We start from the raw sequence: 16,770 nt of genomic DNA on the forward strand, positions 1-16,770 counted from the left end.
GCTGGGCCAGGGGAAGACTGACAGTGGTGGTTTGGAGGTGGAGAGGTGAGAAGAAGGCACTGGGAATGGAGACGGTCGAGGGAACTGATCTTAGCAACATGGGTAGAATTGCTGCTGGGGTTGGGCATGGAAATGGCCATGCCTACCAATGGGGTAGGAAGTAGTTTCTCTTAGTGCAGTGTAAAAACAAGATGATGTGGAGATGGTTATTTAGAACATCCAAGTTCTGTCTTGTTGTACACCCTAAGTAGAAGCTTCTGGGCGTGTTCACTGTTGCGGTGGCATAACTCTTGTCTAACAAATGCAGTTCAGACACACGAAGTCCGCTGCTGTTACAGCTGACTGCAGTGCACGAAAGGAAATTCCGAAGTGGCAGAGAAACTAAGGTCATTTCAGCCAAAGGCAGAAGGGCACGATGTGAAGTAGTTAATTTTGCTAATGATCATTTCATTTTTGTAGACAGCTCAAGTTTCCTCTAGTAATCTGCACAAATCAGGAAATAGTCCAACCTACATTTTTAAAATAATAGTTAATAATTTTGTGTCTTTGGTCTTCTGAGAAGTTCTTACTTTTGATAGGCAAATTTTAGAAGGTGTTAGCTTTCCAAATGGTAACACAGATCAAAAGGTACTTGTATTAGTCTGTTTTCTATTGAGGTAATAAAATACTTGAGCCTAGGTACTTATAAAGAAATGGAGGTTTATTTATCTCACAGTTGTGCAGGGTTCACATCCACCAAGACCAATCACTTTGGCCTCTGGTGAGGGCATCCTGACAGTGGCATCACGGGAGAGACATGGTGAGACAGGACAACCGGGAGGGGCCGGACTTGCCCTTTTATAGCAGCTCTCACGAGAGAGGTAAGCTGGGTCCTGTGACCCAGAGCTGCATTGCTTCTTTCCAGGGGCGGGGCCCTCAATGACCTATTTAACACCCACTTGGGCTCCACCTCTTAAAGGTCCCCCACACCTCCCAGCGTCTCCCCCAGGGGGACCAAGCTTCCGGCAAGCACATGAACCCTTAGAGGACACATTCAAACCGTATGCAGACCAGAGCAGCCCTGGAGTCAGCTTTGAGCTCCCTGTTTGTCGGCGAATACCACCTTCCTTTTCATCTGACTTTTGCCTGGTGATTTTGAGGTCCATGTGGCTTGGCCAGCAACGTAGCAAGAAAGCTGGCCTCGATGGCTGTCTTCCTGTGCTGTAGGGGTGGAGTGAGAGAGAAGGAGCCACACACTGGAGTCTGAAAGTGTGGTGGAGTTACAGGGAGAGTACACAGAACAGGTGTGGCTCCAACGCCCCCGCCCACCTCTACTGCTGCCACCTCTGGGGCATTTATTACCAGTTACTTTAGAAGACTTTGTTTGTAGAGAGTACACAAGGTTTTTTCCTAAAGCTTAATACACTTTTCTAGGCAGTAGCAAACTTTCCCACTGAGCTGTCCCAGCCCACATTCTTCTGTCCCTTTGGAGTCACCATGTGCACTGAGCTTCACCTGCCAGTCAGGGAAACTCACAGCCCCAGTATCAGGCCAAAATTCCATGCACTGGCTTCTGCCAGAGGCTACCACACCAAATACTGAGAGAATTCCTCATTATGATACTTTTGTCCCTTGAGTTCCAGAAGTTTGTGGGCTGAGTTGGCCCAGTTCCTGGTTTCTGATGAGTTATTATTATTTTTAATCTCCTCTGGGCTCCTTCTCTGGATTTGGGCACTTCCCTGTCCCTCCAGCCATTGGGGCAGTGACCTGTTCTTTCCATGTCCATCGCAGAGAATGGAACCGCAACAGGGTTGATGGAACCACAACAGGGTTGATGGAACCACAACAGGGTTGGTGGTTCCAGAGAGAGGGGAGTATTGAACCGAGCTGGTTCAATGAGCCAGCATTGAACCCAACCTTGGACCCTGGTGTCCTGCTGCTCTGTGCAGTTGCTGAACTTACCCCCTGCAGGGCAGTCTTCATTCCCAGGCCCCGCTGCCTGCCTTCATCCACCAGTCCGTTTCCCATCTAGGCCATCAAAGCAGGATTCGGTTGTTTCCCGATGACCTGTGCTCTCCTGCAGAGAATGGCTGGGCACAGTCCTGAGTGCCCGGCGGTGAGGAGCCTGGTCCGCCAGAACACTCACACAGGCTCTGGGAAGGGTCTTGTTCAAGGCCTTACACAAAACAGAAATCCTGCATCAGAAACAAAGGGGAGATAATGTGAGCCCCTGCAGAAAGTAAGATTAGCTTTTGCCTTTTCTCTACGGCCTCTTTTTAAGTGAAGTCATACAGAACACCGAAGGGTGAAATAGGGATCACTCAGGGGCCGTGAGCAGACTTTCCTGACCTCTCAGCCCCTCCCTCTGCTGTGAAACCGCCACTCCAAAAATGTCTAGAAAATTCTAAGGATCCTTGAAACATACCAATCATTGCACTATGGTGTAAAAAATTTTTAAATGAAGACAGATATTTGCTCCACAGGTAAACAACTCCTCCAGAGTCTCCATTCTTCACCATTTCAAGGCCAGGTCCTCAGCCTCTCCTGCCTCCATTGGCCTTTTATAGGGTGCCAACCTGAGCCAGTGTCCTGGTGAATCATCATCTGTTTCCTCTATGGCTTCTGCTTCCGCCAGGCCTTTCCTGATGCCCCTAGAGTCATCCTTCCGAAATTCACATCTGCCTTTGCCATGCCTTAAGTTCCTTCCAAGGCTTACAGTGCCTCCTAGGATCAGAGCCTTGGGGCATTCAGCCCGTCCCTCAGGGTTATCCCAACATACTTGCCCCCCTGCCCCTTCCCATCTACAGCTGCTTGTAGGGGCTACCACTCCTGCTGCCTCCCCTGTCTCCTAACCGCCAGACACACTGCTGCTCACTCCTGCTACCTCCTCTATCTCCTAACCACCGGACACACTGCGGCTCACTCCTGCTATCTCCTCTATCTCCTAACCGCCTGACACACTGCGGCTCATTCCTGCTGCCTCCTCTACCTCCTACCGCTGGACACAGTGTTGCTGAGCACTGGATTCGGAATGTGTATCCTTGGGGAAACTTTACAACCTCCCCCCACCCACAGTGGGTGCTCCACTGCCCTCTCCTCTCTGCTAGGAGCTGATTGTTCAGGCTTCTCTTGTGCACCTGTCACACAACACTGTGAACTTGGACCTACTGTCTGTCTCCTCCACTGAGGAACTCTGTGAGGACAGAGATGTCTGGGGGGAGGGGAGCTATCTGCAGCTCCCAGCCCACCCGCAGACGCCTGACACGGAAAGGCACTCAATATTTGGATGAATGAATCATCAAGTTACCACAAATGCATCTGTTGAGATGTGAATGGCAGTTATTAAAGAAATCCGCTCCAAGTTAATAAAAACAGAAATCACTTTGCAAAGCTTTGTTGTTGCAAGAGCTTCAGGACTGTTTAAACGAGAGCTCAGTCGTGAAGGGAAGTTCTATTCGTCACAGCAGCAGGAGCTGCCACGGCACATGGAGGCCTTTTCACCTGAGTGGAATTGGCTGTGGCTGTCACGCACGTGGTGTTCAGAGTTGTACATAATACAAGGGGTGGATGCAAGCCTGGAGGGGTGTATATGTGTGAGGGCGTGTGTCCGACAATTGGCCGGGTCTTTTAATGAACCACGCACTTGAAAATTGTCTTTCTGCAGGTGATGTGTCACCAATCAGCATGTCGCCCATCAGTCAATCGCAGTTTATTCCACTCGGGGAAATCCTTTGCTTGGCCATCTCAGCAATGAACTCGGCAAGAAAACCTGTCACCCAAGAAGCACTGATGGAGCACCTGACGACCTGTTTCCCAGGTAATGAGAAAAGAACACAGCACGTGCCAGATGGATGTGCGTTCTGGTTGCCATAGGACGTTACATGGACTGTTCTTCCCGTGTTTAAATAAACTAGGAAAAATTGTTTGCCAAAATGGACCAGAAGCGTTTCTTCTGTAATTAACAATCAAGGCACCTGTGTTATGTAAAAAGTGATTTTATTTGTTTATTTATTCAAAAGGCAAAGTGACAGAGATTTTCCATCTGCTGGTTTATTCCCCAAATGGCCGCTGCAGCAGCCAGGCCTGGGCCAGGTGGAAGCCAGGAGCCTGAAACTCCATCTGGGTCTCCTGCGTGGGTAGTAGGGACCCAGGTGCCTGGGCCATCATCTGTTGCTTTCCCAGGTGCACTAGCGGGGAGCTGGACTATAGGCATTACAGCCGGGACTCGAGGCAGCGCTCTGAAGTGGGATGCTGCTGTTGTGGGCGGTGGCCTTACCCTGTGTACCACGATGGCAACCTGTGATACCTTCTTATTTGACACTGAGAGGAGGAAATTAAATTAGAATCCATGGAGAATCAGGTAGAAATGATAGGATTCCATTCAACATTTGCAAACCAACCTTCTTTAAATATGTGAACATGACAGTTTAAGGAGCAAAAGAAAAACACTGTTGGTGCGAAGGGGTTAAACCTCTGAAAAAGTGGTGTCAGAAATGGACACATCTTGCATGTTTCTTCCATGGTTTGATGAGCTTTTTTTTTTTAATTTGATAAATTAGATAAGATTTCATTTTAAAAGAAAAAAACCAAATGTTTGTCTTTGTTGTAAGCAGTATAAAAGGAAGGCCTCAGCCCAGCTGCGCCTGTGAGTGGCACTTGGTGTTCCCAGGACTAGGAGACGCTAAGATTCGGGATGAGCTAGAGCACACCAGCCCTGTTGCAAGAGGCCGCCCACGCTCAGTCCTGTCCAGTGTATTGTCGTTGCCCACCCCCCCAAGATGTAGGCTGCTGCCACCATTGCCACACCTAAGTTTTAAAGAGAATCTGGAAATTCAGTTTAATGTAAAATCTCTATTGGCTGTGTGTGTGTGTGTGTGTGTGTGTATACGTGTAACCTTTAACATACGTATGCCAGCAAGTTGCAGCGCAAATAAATTGCATTGCCAGGTCACTTAGTCACCAAGTTGGTGTGACAGCCCATTCCTGGAATCAAAGCGGACACATGATAAAGTTATCATTCCACTTAGAAGAGATCTTAGCAAATATAAGCTGTTTGTTGTATCAGCTGCTCCTGCTACAAAAAACGCTGGGTAACAAGCAACCAGAGAACATCAGGGACCAACCGTTTGCTTATTATTTAGTGTCTGGGTTCTGTGGGGGTTGGCTGGTCTGGGCAGGGCGGCTGTGCTCTGCCTGAAGCCCCGCTCCTCTTAGTAAAGGAGGCAGTGAGAACCCAGTCTGCTCATGGAGACGGCAGAGACGCACGAGTACAAGCTCATTGCGCACGGGCTCTTCAGTCCTTTGTCACGCCAGACCCCCTAACACAGCATTGGCCAAAGCGAGCTTGGTAACACCCAAAGTCGAAGGAGAGAGGTGCACCCCACACATGGGGAGAGGAGGGAAGGGAGTTCTAATCCTAAGCTCAGTAGTGATCCAATCTACCATACTGGATCTCCTTATTTTTCCTTTTCCTCCAAAGAAAATTTGTGGTTTTTTTTTTTCCCAGTTATTTTCCCTCCTTTTTCAGTTTTCTAATTAATAAGTTTTGATATTACCTGTCTATAAAAACTCGAACATGAACCCACCCTTGCAACATATAAATTAAGTTGTGTGACCTTTTATTATCTCTGAATTTTCTTCCCTGTGTGATTGTGGAAGTTAGCAAAACCCATTGCTTAGAGCAAGATGCCGGGTGAGAGCTAAGAGGTGTTGCCCACAAGCACAATGCTTTAGGGAGGGAAGCCCCTTCTTTCAGCCCTGTGCCTACATAGCCACTTGTAACAGCAAACAACTTGGCGGCTTTTAAGATTCTTACATTTTCATAGAGCCTCACAAGAGATCACATAGTTTTCCAAAATTGGTTCCACCCTTCCATTACTGGGATGCGAAGAATGCAAAGAACACAGATCTTGTTTGTAGGCCAAGCAGCTGATACTCAGATCTGTCAGTTGGGATTCCTCGTAGAGAAATCTGTGGGTCACTGGCACTTGGAAGAATAATGGCTCTGGGGCTGGCGGTGTGGTGCAGAGGGTAAAGCCTCCCATGTGTGTGCTGGTTCAAGTTCTGGCTGCTCCACTTCTGATCCAGCTCCCTGCTAATGCTCCTGGGAAAGCAGAGGAGGATGGCCCAAGTCCACGGGCCCCTGCACACCCATGTGGGAGACCTGGTTGAAGCTCCTGGCTCCAGACCAGCCCAACTCCCGCCACTGCGGCCATCTGGGGAGTGAACCAGCGGATGGAAGACCTCTTTCTATCTCTCCCTCTCTGTCCCTGTACCTCTGCCTTTCAAATAAATAAGTAAGTCTCTCTCTCTCTCTCTTTTTTTTAAAGAATAATGGCTTGGCTAGTTTTTATAGTAAGTGAGCTTAAATGCCAAGGCCTGGTTTTCAGATGAACTGAGAGGAGCAGACTCAACCTTTTTTTTAATCTGTGTGGCACCATTGATTTGTCACGCAGCCCCAGAAGTTTGCAAGTGCACTGTACAAACTTGAGTCTGGGCAGGGGTTTGTAAACTGTGGCTTCCACCTGTGTTGCGAATAAAGTTGTATTGAGCACTGTCTACATGTTGAACACAGTTGTTTACATGTTGTCTTTGGCTGCTTATGCCACAGCGGCAGAGCTGAAGAGTTGAGAGATCACTCACAAGCCTCAAAGACTTCCTATCTGGCCCTTTATGGAAAAAGCCTGCTGGTCTTGAATGTGATGGTAGTTACTTAAAGTTTAGGGGCAGGGCTCTGGCCTAGTGGGTAAGATGCCAGTTGGGCCACCTGCACCCGACAGCAGAGTGCCTGGTTCCAGTTCCAGCTCTGCTCCCAGCTCCAGCCTCCTGCCAGTGTGCATTCCAGGAGACAGTGGTGATGGGCCAAGTGATTTGGTCCATCCCGCTCCTGTGGGAGACCGAGATTGAATTTTGGCTCCCAGCTTCAGCCTCACCCAGCGCCCATCCGTTGCAGGCACTTGGGGAGTGATTCAGTGGATGGAGGCTCCCTGTCCTGTGTCTCTGTCACAGGGATGAATAAACAAGGAAACTTTGAGAACTACAATTTTGTTCAGCAGTAGCTCCAGATTTTAAACTATTATTTCGTAAAAAGGGAGATTTTGTTTCTTACCTGCCTTTTCTCCTGCTTTCTTATCTTTCTCATTTTTCTTTTCTTTCCTTCTTTTGATTTTTTTTGCTGTTTTCCATCACTTAAACTACAGCAGAATAAAACACTTTATAAAATTTAACACTGCCTAAATTCTATTTGCAAAATACATTTTCAATAACAGTGCTAAAACTCTGGAGAGACTTAAGAATTGTACTTCTTGTTTTCAAAAGCTTAGACTATTTACTTATTTTGTATCTTGCTAGTTAAAAATGAAGTTAAAGTATTGTTAAGATATTTGAATTATCCTGTTGATTGCATATTTTATAAATTGAAGATTTGTCTAGACTTTGAACTCTGTTTCTGTTTTGAACATTCATATTCTAAAGAAAGTTTTTAGTGAAAATTTTTTTCAGTGAAAACGGCAATGTGTTACCACCTTTCCCTATAGAATGAATTTTGGAGAACCACCACAACTTTTATATACCAGTGTCCATTACAGAATCAAGAAAAAAATGTAAGTTAAAAAGAATAAACGCTTTCTTCTTGGATTTCCAAATACCTAGGGATCCATTCATCCAACAAGCTCCTGCTTGTTAGACTGGGGGAAAGGCTGGGCCTCAGAGAAGCGGTGGGACCCCGAAGGCTGCGCGTGACACTGACGTTAGCCTCTGCTGGAGAATGCTAGTATTACAACCACTGCGTTCCTGTCCCCTTCACTGCCTCACATCTGTTCTTACTAAATTCTCCCTCAGCCAGGGTTCTTCACGAACGGGAAGCCTAAGGAAGCCCGGTAAATGCTTGGGTCTAAAATGCTGAACCTGAACCACCTGTGCACTGCTCTGTGCTCCAGCAGTTCAGCAGGGCCTCAGGATTAAAGCCCTGTGTGGGTCTGAGGAGCATCACGTTGGCCCGCGGTGTTTTTAAACATCTATTTCTACTTGGGAAGATGTCAAGGTGCGGGAAATGAGTGAGGTCAGGGTTCAGCCCTGGTAGGATGTGAAGTTGTCTTTGTTCTTTAAGCCCTCAGAACTGAATCCATGGTGAAATTTCAGAGCGGAATCTGGAAGTGGTGAATAAGCAAACACAACCATCACTCTCTCAGGTTAACACCACAGAGTTCTGGTGGATCCCGGGATCGCTGAGACCACTGAACACACCAGCCACTCCACCAGGGCTTCGTCATAACATAAGCATAAACCCCGCAACTGTCAGTTAAACCTTTGAAAGCTCGTGGGTACATGGTGGAAAATGGGAAAGACAGGGAGCAAAGAATCTTTCTAGTTTGTTTTTTTCAAACTAAACATTATTTGGTTGATAAGCCTGCAGATCCAAGACATCAAAAGCTTAGGTGCAATTTTCTCTGGAAACTCAGTCTTCTATCTCTTCATTTGAAAACAACTAGAGAGGCCGGCACCGCGACTCACTAGGCTGATCCTCCACCTGCGGCGCCAGCACCCCGGGTTCTAGTCCCGGTCGGGGCACCGGATTCTGTCCCAGTTGCTCCTCTTCCAGTCCAGCTCTCTGCTATAGCCTGGGAAGGCAGTGGAGGATGGCCCAGGTGCTTGGGCCCTGCACCCGCAAGGGAGACCAGGAGGAAGCACCTGGCTCCTGGCTTCGGATTGGTGCAGCACGCCGGCCATAGCGGCCATTTGGGGGGGTGAACCAATGGAGGGAAGACCTTTCTCTCTGTCTCTCTCTCACTGTCTAACTCTGCCTGTCAAAAAAGAAAAGAAAACAACTAAAGAGAGGGGTCGGCACCATGGTGCACTAGGTTAATCCTCCGCCTGCGGTGCCAGCATCCCATATGGGCGCCGGTTCTAGTCCTGGCTGCTCCTCTTCCAATCCAGCTCTCTACTGTGGCCTGGGAAAGCAGTAGAAGATGGCCCAAGACCTTGGGCCCCTGCACCCACATGGATCTGGAGGAAGCACCTGGCTGCTGTCTTCAGATCAGTGCAGCTCAGGCTGTTGCAGCCATTTGGGGAGTGAACCAACGGAAGGAAGGCTTATCTCTGTCTCTCCCTCTCGTCTGTAACTCTACCTCTCAAATAAATAAATAAAATCTTTATTAAAAAAAAAAAAGAAAACAACTAGAGAACTTGTTACCGATGGGTGCTCCATACACTAGTCCTGATTCTACATAGTTTCCTGAGCTCTCTCAGAACAGCACCTGGAAATCCACTGTCAGCAGGGTCTAGAATGTAGGTAGAGTTTTATTCTAGGAGTTCCACCTCAGCTTTCCTTTATTAGCAGCCATAATTAGTAACTCAGACATGAGTCCTTACAAATGAACTTTATGATTTTTAAAAAAATCTCTGTTACAACGTTGGCTGGAAGCATGCTACTCTTTAAGATATGAGGGTACTTCAAAAAAGTTGTGGAAAATGGAATTTAATGATGGTTATTTTAGCTGCAAAAAATGTTGAAATCCAGTTTTTCGTGTTCCATGAGCTGTTGGAACAACCCCTTCAGCTTTGCACGCGAGTGGATGATCTTGACTGCTGTGGCCCACGAGGGCAGCAGGGGTCTGTCTGAGACTGCAGGGTAGCCTGTGTGTCCTTATCTCAGGAGCTGTATTCTTTGTGAGTGGCGCCCCCTGAAGGATTCCAGCAGAAGGTCCTGCCTGTTAGTAGGGCTCGGAGTCTCAAGCTTCTCCCCTTATATGCAAGTTTTGTTTTATGATGGCCCTCAAGAATTGTATGTGTATAGTTTGAGTTCTGTCACTAAGGCACTTGAAATTCATTGCAATTTTGTACAGAAAGTATCCAAAAATTGAAAACCAGATTTTATTATTATGCCAGTCTTGGAAACATCTGTGTAAAAACTGATGTGTCTTTTATTAAGATTGAGTATTGGACCAAAACAAAGCCATGCTCCTCAGAAATTAAATAATTTTGTCAAACGATGCATGATTGAGGAACCATTCGCCTTTTTTACCATGGTCACTCAGGATGCCTTCTGAAGACAGCAGCACAGATGGGTGTTACAGGCGTGTGTGTTACAGCAAACGTGGGGACTCTCGCCTCTTGAGAATTCCAGGCCTTACCTTTTTCCTTTCTTTAAAGATTTATTTACTTATTTGAAAGGCAGAGAGAGAGAGAGAGAGCACGAGCGCGAGAGAGATCTTCCATCTGCTGTTTCACCCTGCAGATGGCCAAGGCTGGGCCAGGTCCAAGCCAGGAGCCTGGAACTCCATCTGGGCCCAAGCACTTGGATCATCCTCCTCTGCTTTCCCAGGTGCATTAGCAGGGAGCTGGATTGGAAGTGGAGCAGCCAGGACTCGAACTTGCACTTATATAGGATGCCGCTGTCAGGAACAATGGCTTAACCTGCTGTGCCATGACACCAGCCCCTTCAGCCCTTTTCTGATGCCTTCATGTCTCACTTTGATATTTTGCAATTTCTGGGGGAGCCTGAACTGCACCACTCACCCAGCTGTTGCAAGTTGCTAACAGTGCTCTTTGGAAGTAATGCTGGTTCCCATGGGTTCTGACTCTAAGGTGGAGATGACTAACAGCTGCTATTACCAAGCAGTCAGTGGGCATCAGACCTTGCTTTATATACACTAGGTTCATTTAAACTCCTAACAGTTCTTTAAGTGTAGGGATTAATAGTGTCCACATTTTAATGAAAGGGACAGGGACTTGGGCTAGGTTACCAAAGAGGATCCCAACTGTCTTAGTTTTCTAGAGCTGCTGGAATGAAATACAGTCGGCTTAAACACCAGAAATGTAGTCCCACAGTTCTGGGGGTCAGAAATTTCAGAATCAAGAGGTTGGCAGGGCTGCTTGGTCCCTTCTGAGGGCTGTGGGGAAGCATCTATTCCAGGTATCTCTCCTTAGCTGGTGGTGGCCTTCATCTCCCGTGTCTCTTCAAATGCTTTCTCTGTGTATATCTGTGTGTCCAGATTTCAGGTCTACAGGAGAGAGCACCACCCTAATAACTTCGTTTTAACCTTGCCAGTGCCTAAAAAGACCCTGTTTCCAATTAAAGCCATATTTGGGGAGGATCGGCATAATTTGATAAGTAACAACAGCTATCCGTGGTGGAGCTGGGATTTCAATCCAGCACTGTGGCCCCGGGAACCACACGTCCAGCCTCCACATCATCCTTCCTTAACTGTGCTCGGTTCAGCCACGTGAAATTACCATTTCAGTGGGTCAGACGTGGCTGAATATTGGCAATTTCATGTCATTTAACCTGCCCTGTTTCCAGATTAAATCACTCATGTCAGTTTGCAAGTATAATCGCCCTTTTATGTGCTAGGTCCTGAAAACTGGGGGATACCAAAGACATGGTGTAAATGGGCCATAACCTGGAAATTTTCCGTTCTCTTAAGAATTCATACTCTTGCCTCTGTCTCCTAGGTAGACAAAGCATAAACCTGCACATAAACCCTTTGAAAGCAGTATCAGTCACTGTACAAAGAAGCATCTGTTATTTTCCCCTGTGTTTCTATTCTGGCAGATATGGGAGTTTTAGACCTAGCGATCAGATGTAGAATGCCTGAGCTTTCACCAGTATGCTTGTTAGGCTCCCTGGTTAGAAATTAGAAAACCCACCTCCATCTCGCGCCGCACTGACCCATGCCGTAAAGGAGAACACTCCTAGCTCAATTTCATCCGTTTCGAAACTGGAGGCTGAAGGTGAACAGTGCAGAATCAGAGTACATCTTTAGCAGTGGTCAGGTCTAATTGCCCTTTAATATAATTTATACAATAAAGTTTATTAAGTATACTTTTATAAACTAAGCATTTGGAGTATCTCCAATGTGGTAGCCTTTGTATATGAGGGTACTTCAAAAAGTTTATGGAAAATATGTATTATAAAAAGACCATTTATGTCTTAACTTTTTTTTGCACCAAAATAAACATTTAATTCCATTTTTTATGAACTTTTTGAAGTATCCCTCTTTGTTAGAGTTGGTTTTCAAGACCAAGGTAGCTATTTTAACCCTGCTTCCCTAATTGAGTTTATTGAAAAAAAATTTTCTGCCAATTCATATCACAATTTTCTCTCACTTAAAACTGTTCTTTCATGACTTAGTTTGGTAAAGGCTATTTAACAACATTAGCGATCTAACTCATTTCTGCCTTCGCAGCTTTTTCAAAAGATTGATTAATTTGAGAGGTAGAGAAACCCAGAGACAGAAAGAAAGAACTCTCATCCTCTGGTTCACTCCCCAGATACCTACAAGGGCCCTGTGTCAGGGCTAAAGCTGGGAGCCTGGAACTGAATCCAGGTCTCCCATGGGGGTAGCAGGGACCCAGTTACTTGAGCCATCACCACCACTGCCTCCCAGGGTCTGCATTAGCAGGAAGTTGGAATCAGGAGCCATGGACTGGGTATTGCATCCCGGTGTAGGACGCAGGCATTGCGCCTGGTGGCTGGGCCACCACGCCATAGACCCGCCCCATCTGCCTGGCGTCTGTGCCCTCTCGTTCTCCAGGCGGCAGTATTCACTGGGGTTCTCAGAGACGACTAGGCTGCTCTCTCCACTTCCGGAATCCTGCGTACTTGCACTTGGCGACGCTTTAAAGCGTGGCAAGCTAACAGGACTGTGGAAAGCAGCAGTCTGCCGTGTGTTGCTGCATGCTCATGAGTGTGGTTCTTTCTTCTTTGTGTGTTGTTGGTCCCAGGTGTTCCGACCCCTAGCCAAGAAATCCTGCGGCACACGCTGAACACGCTGGTACGAGAGAGGAAGGTCTATCCCACCCCGGAGGGCTACTTCATCGTGACCCCACAGACTTATTTCATAACGCCTTCCCTCATAAGAACTAACAGCAAATGGTACCATTTGGATGAGAGGATACCTGACCGGTCTCAGTGTACCTCTCCACAGCCTGGAACCATCACGCCCTCTGCCTCCGGCTGCGTCAGGGAAAGGACAGTGCCCAGGAACCACTGCGACTCGTGCCACTGCTGCAGGGAAGATATGCACAGCCTGCACGCGTCCACTCTGCAGAGGAAGCCTGCCAAGGACTGCAAGGACCCCTACTGCCCCCCTTCGCTGTGCCAGGTGCCGCCCACTGAGAAGAGCAAAAGTACTGTAAATTTCTCCTATAAGACGGAAACTCTCTCGAAACCTAAAGACAGTGAAAAGCAGTCCAAGAAATTTGGGCTGAAGTTATTCCGGCTAAGTTTTAAGAAAGACAAGACCAAACAGCTGGCCAATTTTTCTGCCCAGTTTCCTCCCGAGGAGTGGCCCCTGCGCGACGAGGACACGCCCACCACCATCCCCCGGGAAGTGGAGATGGAAATCATCCGGCGCATTAACCCGGACCTGACGGTGGAAAACGTCATGAGGCACACGGCCCTCATGAAGAAGCTCGAGGAAGAGAAGGCGCACAGGAGCAAAGCCGGGTCTTCCGCCCACCACAGCGGCAGGAGTAAAAAGAGCAGGACTCACCGGAAGTCCCACGGGAAGTCTCGGTCGCACAGCAAGACCCGAGTGTCCAAAGGCGAGCCCTCGGACGGCTCGCATCTGGACATCCCCGGGGAGAGGGACTGCGACTTCTGTGACCCTCTCACCCGGGCGCCCAGGGAGGGCTGCTTCATCATCGAGCACAAAGGAGACAACTTCATCATGCACAGCAACACCAGCGTGATCGAGTCCCACTTCCCCATGACACCCGAGTGGGATGTGTCCGGCGAGCTGGCCAAGAGGAGGACTGAGATGCCTTTTCCCGAGCCTTCCAGGGGAAGCTCCCACTCCAAAGTGCACCGAAGCCACAGCCATACCCAGGACCGACGGTCCAGGAATGAGAGATCCAGCAAGGCCAAGGAGAGGTCCAGGTCGATGGATAACTCCAAGGGCCCTCTGGGTGCATCTTCGCTAGGGACGCCTGAAGACTTGGCCGAAGGCTGCAGCCAGGACGACCAGACCCCCAGCCAGTCCTACATTGACGACAGTACTTTAAGGCCTGTCCAGGCTGTGGGGCACCAAAGGGTTCACCTGGCGTCCACGAGTTACAAGGAGGTGTGTATTCCAGAAATAGTCGGTGGCAGCAAGGAGCTTCCCAGCGCGTGCAGCCTGTTGGAGCCAGGCAAACCGCCCGAGAGTCTGCCACCCTATGGGGACCTCAGTGCTTGTCCAAGCAAAACAGCTGCTGATGACTATTTCCAGTGCAACACCTCCAGTGAGACGGTGCTCACGGCCCCATCCCCCCTGGGAAAGAGCAAGGAGGACCACGACACTCTGACTCTGGCAGAAGGAGTGAAAAAGCTGTCTTCCTCCGACAGGCAGGCCCCCCATTCCTCCCGGGAGCCCATGGGGCACAAGGAGGAGTCCCCCAAAGGGCTGGGCGGGGGCCCGGCTGCTTCCGGGGGCGTGGCGGAGGCGGTGGCAAATGGACGCCTCGTGCAGCACCACAGCACGGAGCCGGGCAGCCTAGACAAGAGGAAAGAGATTTTCAGCAAAGACACGCTCTTCAAGCCTCTTCACAGCACCCTGTCTGTAAACAGCTATCACAAATCAAGCCTGTCCCTCCTCAAATCGCACCCGAAGACCCCGGCTGACACGCTGCCAGGCCGGTGCGAGAAACTGGAGCCCGCCCTGGGGACCTCGGCGGCACAGGCCATGCCCGCTTCCCAGCGCCAGCAGGAGTCTGGAGGGAACCAGGAGGCCTCCTTCGACTACTACAACGTCTCTGACGACGACGACTCGGAGGAAGGGGCCAACAAAAACGCGGAGGAGGAGAAGAACAGAGATGACGTCGGCACCATGCAGTGGCTCCTGGAGCGAGAGAAGGAAAGAGACTTGCAGAGGAAATTTGAGAAGAACCTCACGCTCCTCGCCCCGAAAGAGACGGACAGCAGCAGCCATCAGAGAGCCACGCATTCGGCCCGGCTGGACAGCATGGACAGCAGCAGCATCACCGTGGACAGTGGATTCAACTCCCCACGGTAGGGCGATGCGCAGACACCTGCCAGGGCCCGGGGCTTCACGCAGCTTAACTTGCAGTTTCTGATTTCACAGGCTCCGTTCTGTGAATGACGGCTGAGAGCTGTGCCAGTCATTAACAGCCTGTTTCTGACTTCTCTTTCAGGAATTGAAACAAAAGTTTCTGCAGCTGTAGAGATCACCAATCTGGACTGGTGGGTTGGCTCCTTCCCTCACACTCGCGTCAGTCCAGTCTAACTAAGACCAGCCTGCCCCAGAGTTTTTCCTTCTGTGTTCCTATTGCCACCACGCGGAGGGAAGAGGGTGCTCCTGTCCTTCAAAGACAGCAGCTTTTTGAATGGAATGAGTAGTCGGTGAGGGAGAGGGGTTGCGTGTCAGTTGATGGCTGCTGCGGGGAGGGTCCCTCTAGTGAGAATAGAAGAGCAACCTCCCAGATTTCCCAGTGGGTCTGAGGTCACTGTCACTGCCAGCTTCGTCTGTACTCTCACTGCAGCCTGCCCCTCTCGCTCGTACACCTCCCTCTCCCTCTCACTGGCCCCGTGTCTACGGAGAAATGGACTCCCCCCCCCCACACACACACACAGTTCAGGGACCTGTGCTGGATCAGCTCACAGCGTGGGACAGCCCTCTTACTTCTCCTGCTACAGAATGGATTCAGTCCCTTCAGGCATGCTTGAGGTTCCAGTTTAGTACTGAGTTGACAGTGGAGAGTATGTGATGCCCATAGTCACGTCCAGGGCACAGACATTCTTGGGGGTTCCAAAGCAAGCAAGGTCCTGTGCAACTTCCTGTTTTCTCCTCAACTCTTCCTTCTCCTCAAAAAGCAACATGGGACCTACTTCTCTTCCTAAATTCTACTCCAGATTGGTGACTCTGAGATGCAGAAATACTACTGAGAGATTGACATATCTCAGCAGCGGAGATTCCCAGCATGTCACGATACCCAGATAGGCTTACATAGGCTGTCATTTATTTTTATTATTGAGTATTAAAAGTCATTCTGTTGTGATCATTCCACTCTGTCTCTGGGTAATTTGGTGACAGAGCATCCAAAAACCAGAATTGGGAATCATTTATCTGTTTGTCCCATATGAGGGCTTTTGTTACTTAAAGGACTAGTTCTTGATGATGATGATGATGATTTTGGACGTGTGGTTTTTTTCCAAATTAACATGTGTGTCGAGGTCTAATGTCTAAACAGACATCAGAGATGACACTCTGGTTAAAGTGGCCGGGAGACCTCTGCCTGTCCCTTGAGAAGCCGTAGGTGGCACCCATTCTTAAAACCATTGGCCTTAGATGACTTTCCTAAGCAATTATTTTTGCTAAGTGATTTTTAATCCTAAACCAAATCTCGATTTATTTTCCAACTTATTTTGTCTGTCCTTTTCTTCTTTTTGTCCTATGCTACTCTTTTTTTCCTCTAGAATTCCTGGTAGTGGGTACCAGAGAAGCATAACTGAAGGTCTGTAACCACAGCAAAGTTCAGAGCTGTTACCTGTGGAAGGTGTTGTTGGTTGCCTGTATCTTTGTATTCTGTGGTTACTCCAGATAGTAGCTAAGGAGATGCTGGGAGTCATGGCAGTGGCTTCTAATTCAGAACTCTAACCCTGCATTATGCATATTGAAACTTTTTGCTTGTTTTCAGGGGTAAACAGAAATACTCATCAAACAATTGAACTGGTAACCTCCCCTCCCCAGAATATATTTTATTATCTCAAAACTTGGAATTCAGAATGTAGAATTTATGACTGGAATTATTTCTTGAAGTGTTCATTTTCATTTCCTTAAAAGTGTATTTAAC

General features: G+C 48.4%; 1 protein-coding gene across 12 annotated transcripts in view; it reads left to right on the forward strand.

The window, feature by feature from the left end:
- The window catches only part of STOX2 (storkhead box 2), a 310,137-nt gene that overhangs the window by 283,683 nt on the left and 9,684 nt on the right, over positions 1-16,770 (forward strand). For 8 of the 12 annotated variants that reach the window (XM_051832750.2, XM_051832726.2, XM_051832766.2 and 5 more), the window contains exons 2-3: positions 3,644-3,796; positions 12,703-14,968. In XM_051832750.2, the coding sequence (XP_051688710.1) occupies positions 3,644-3,796; positions 12,703-14,968 (2,419 nt within the window). Of the gene's footprint in view, positions 1-3,643; positions 3,797-7,520; positions 7,581-12,702; positions 14,969-15,111; positions 15,161-16,770 lie in introns of those variants that run through there. The other 4 variants (XM_051832732.2, XM_070068329.1, XM_070068327.1 and 1 more) reach the window with 2 other exon arrangements.

Source organism: Oryctolagus cuniculus, chromosome 2 (genome assembly GCF_964237555.1).
Source record: "Oryctolagus cuniculus chromosome 2, mOryCun1.1, whole genome shotgun sequence".
In the NCBI taxonomy this organism is placed as follows: Eukaryota; Metazoa; Chordata; class Mammalia; order Lagomorpha; family Leporidae; genus Oryctolagus; species Oryctolagus cuniculus.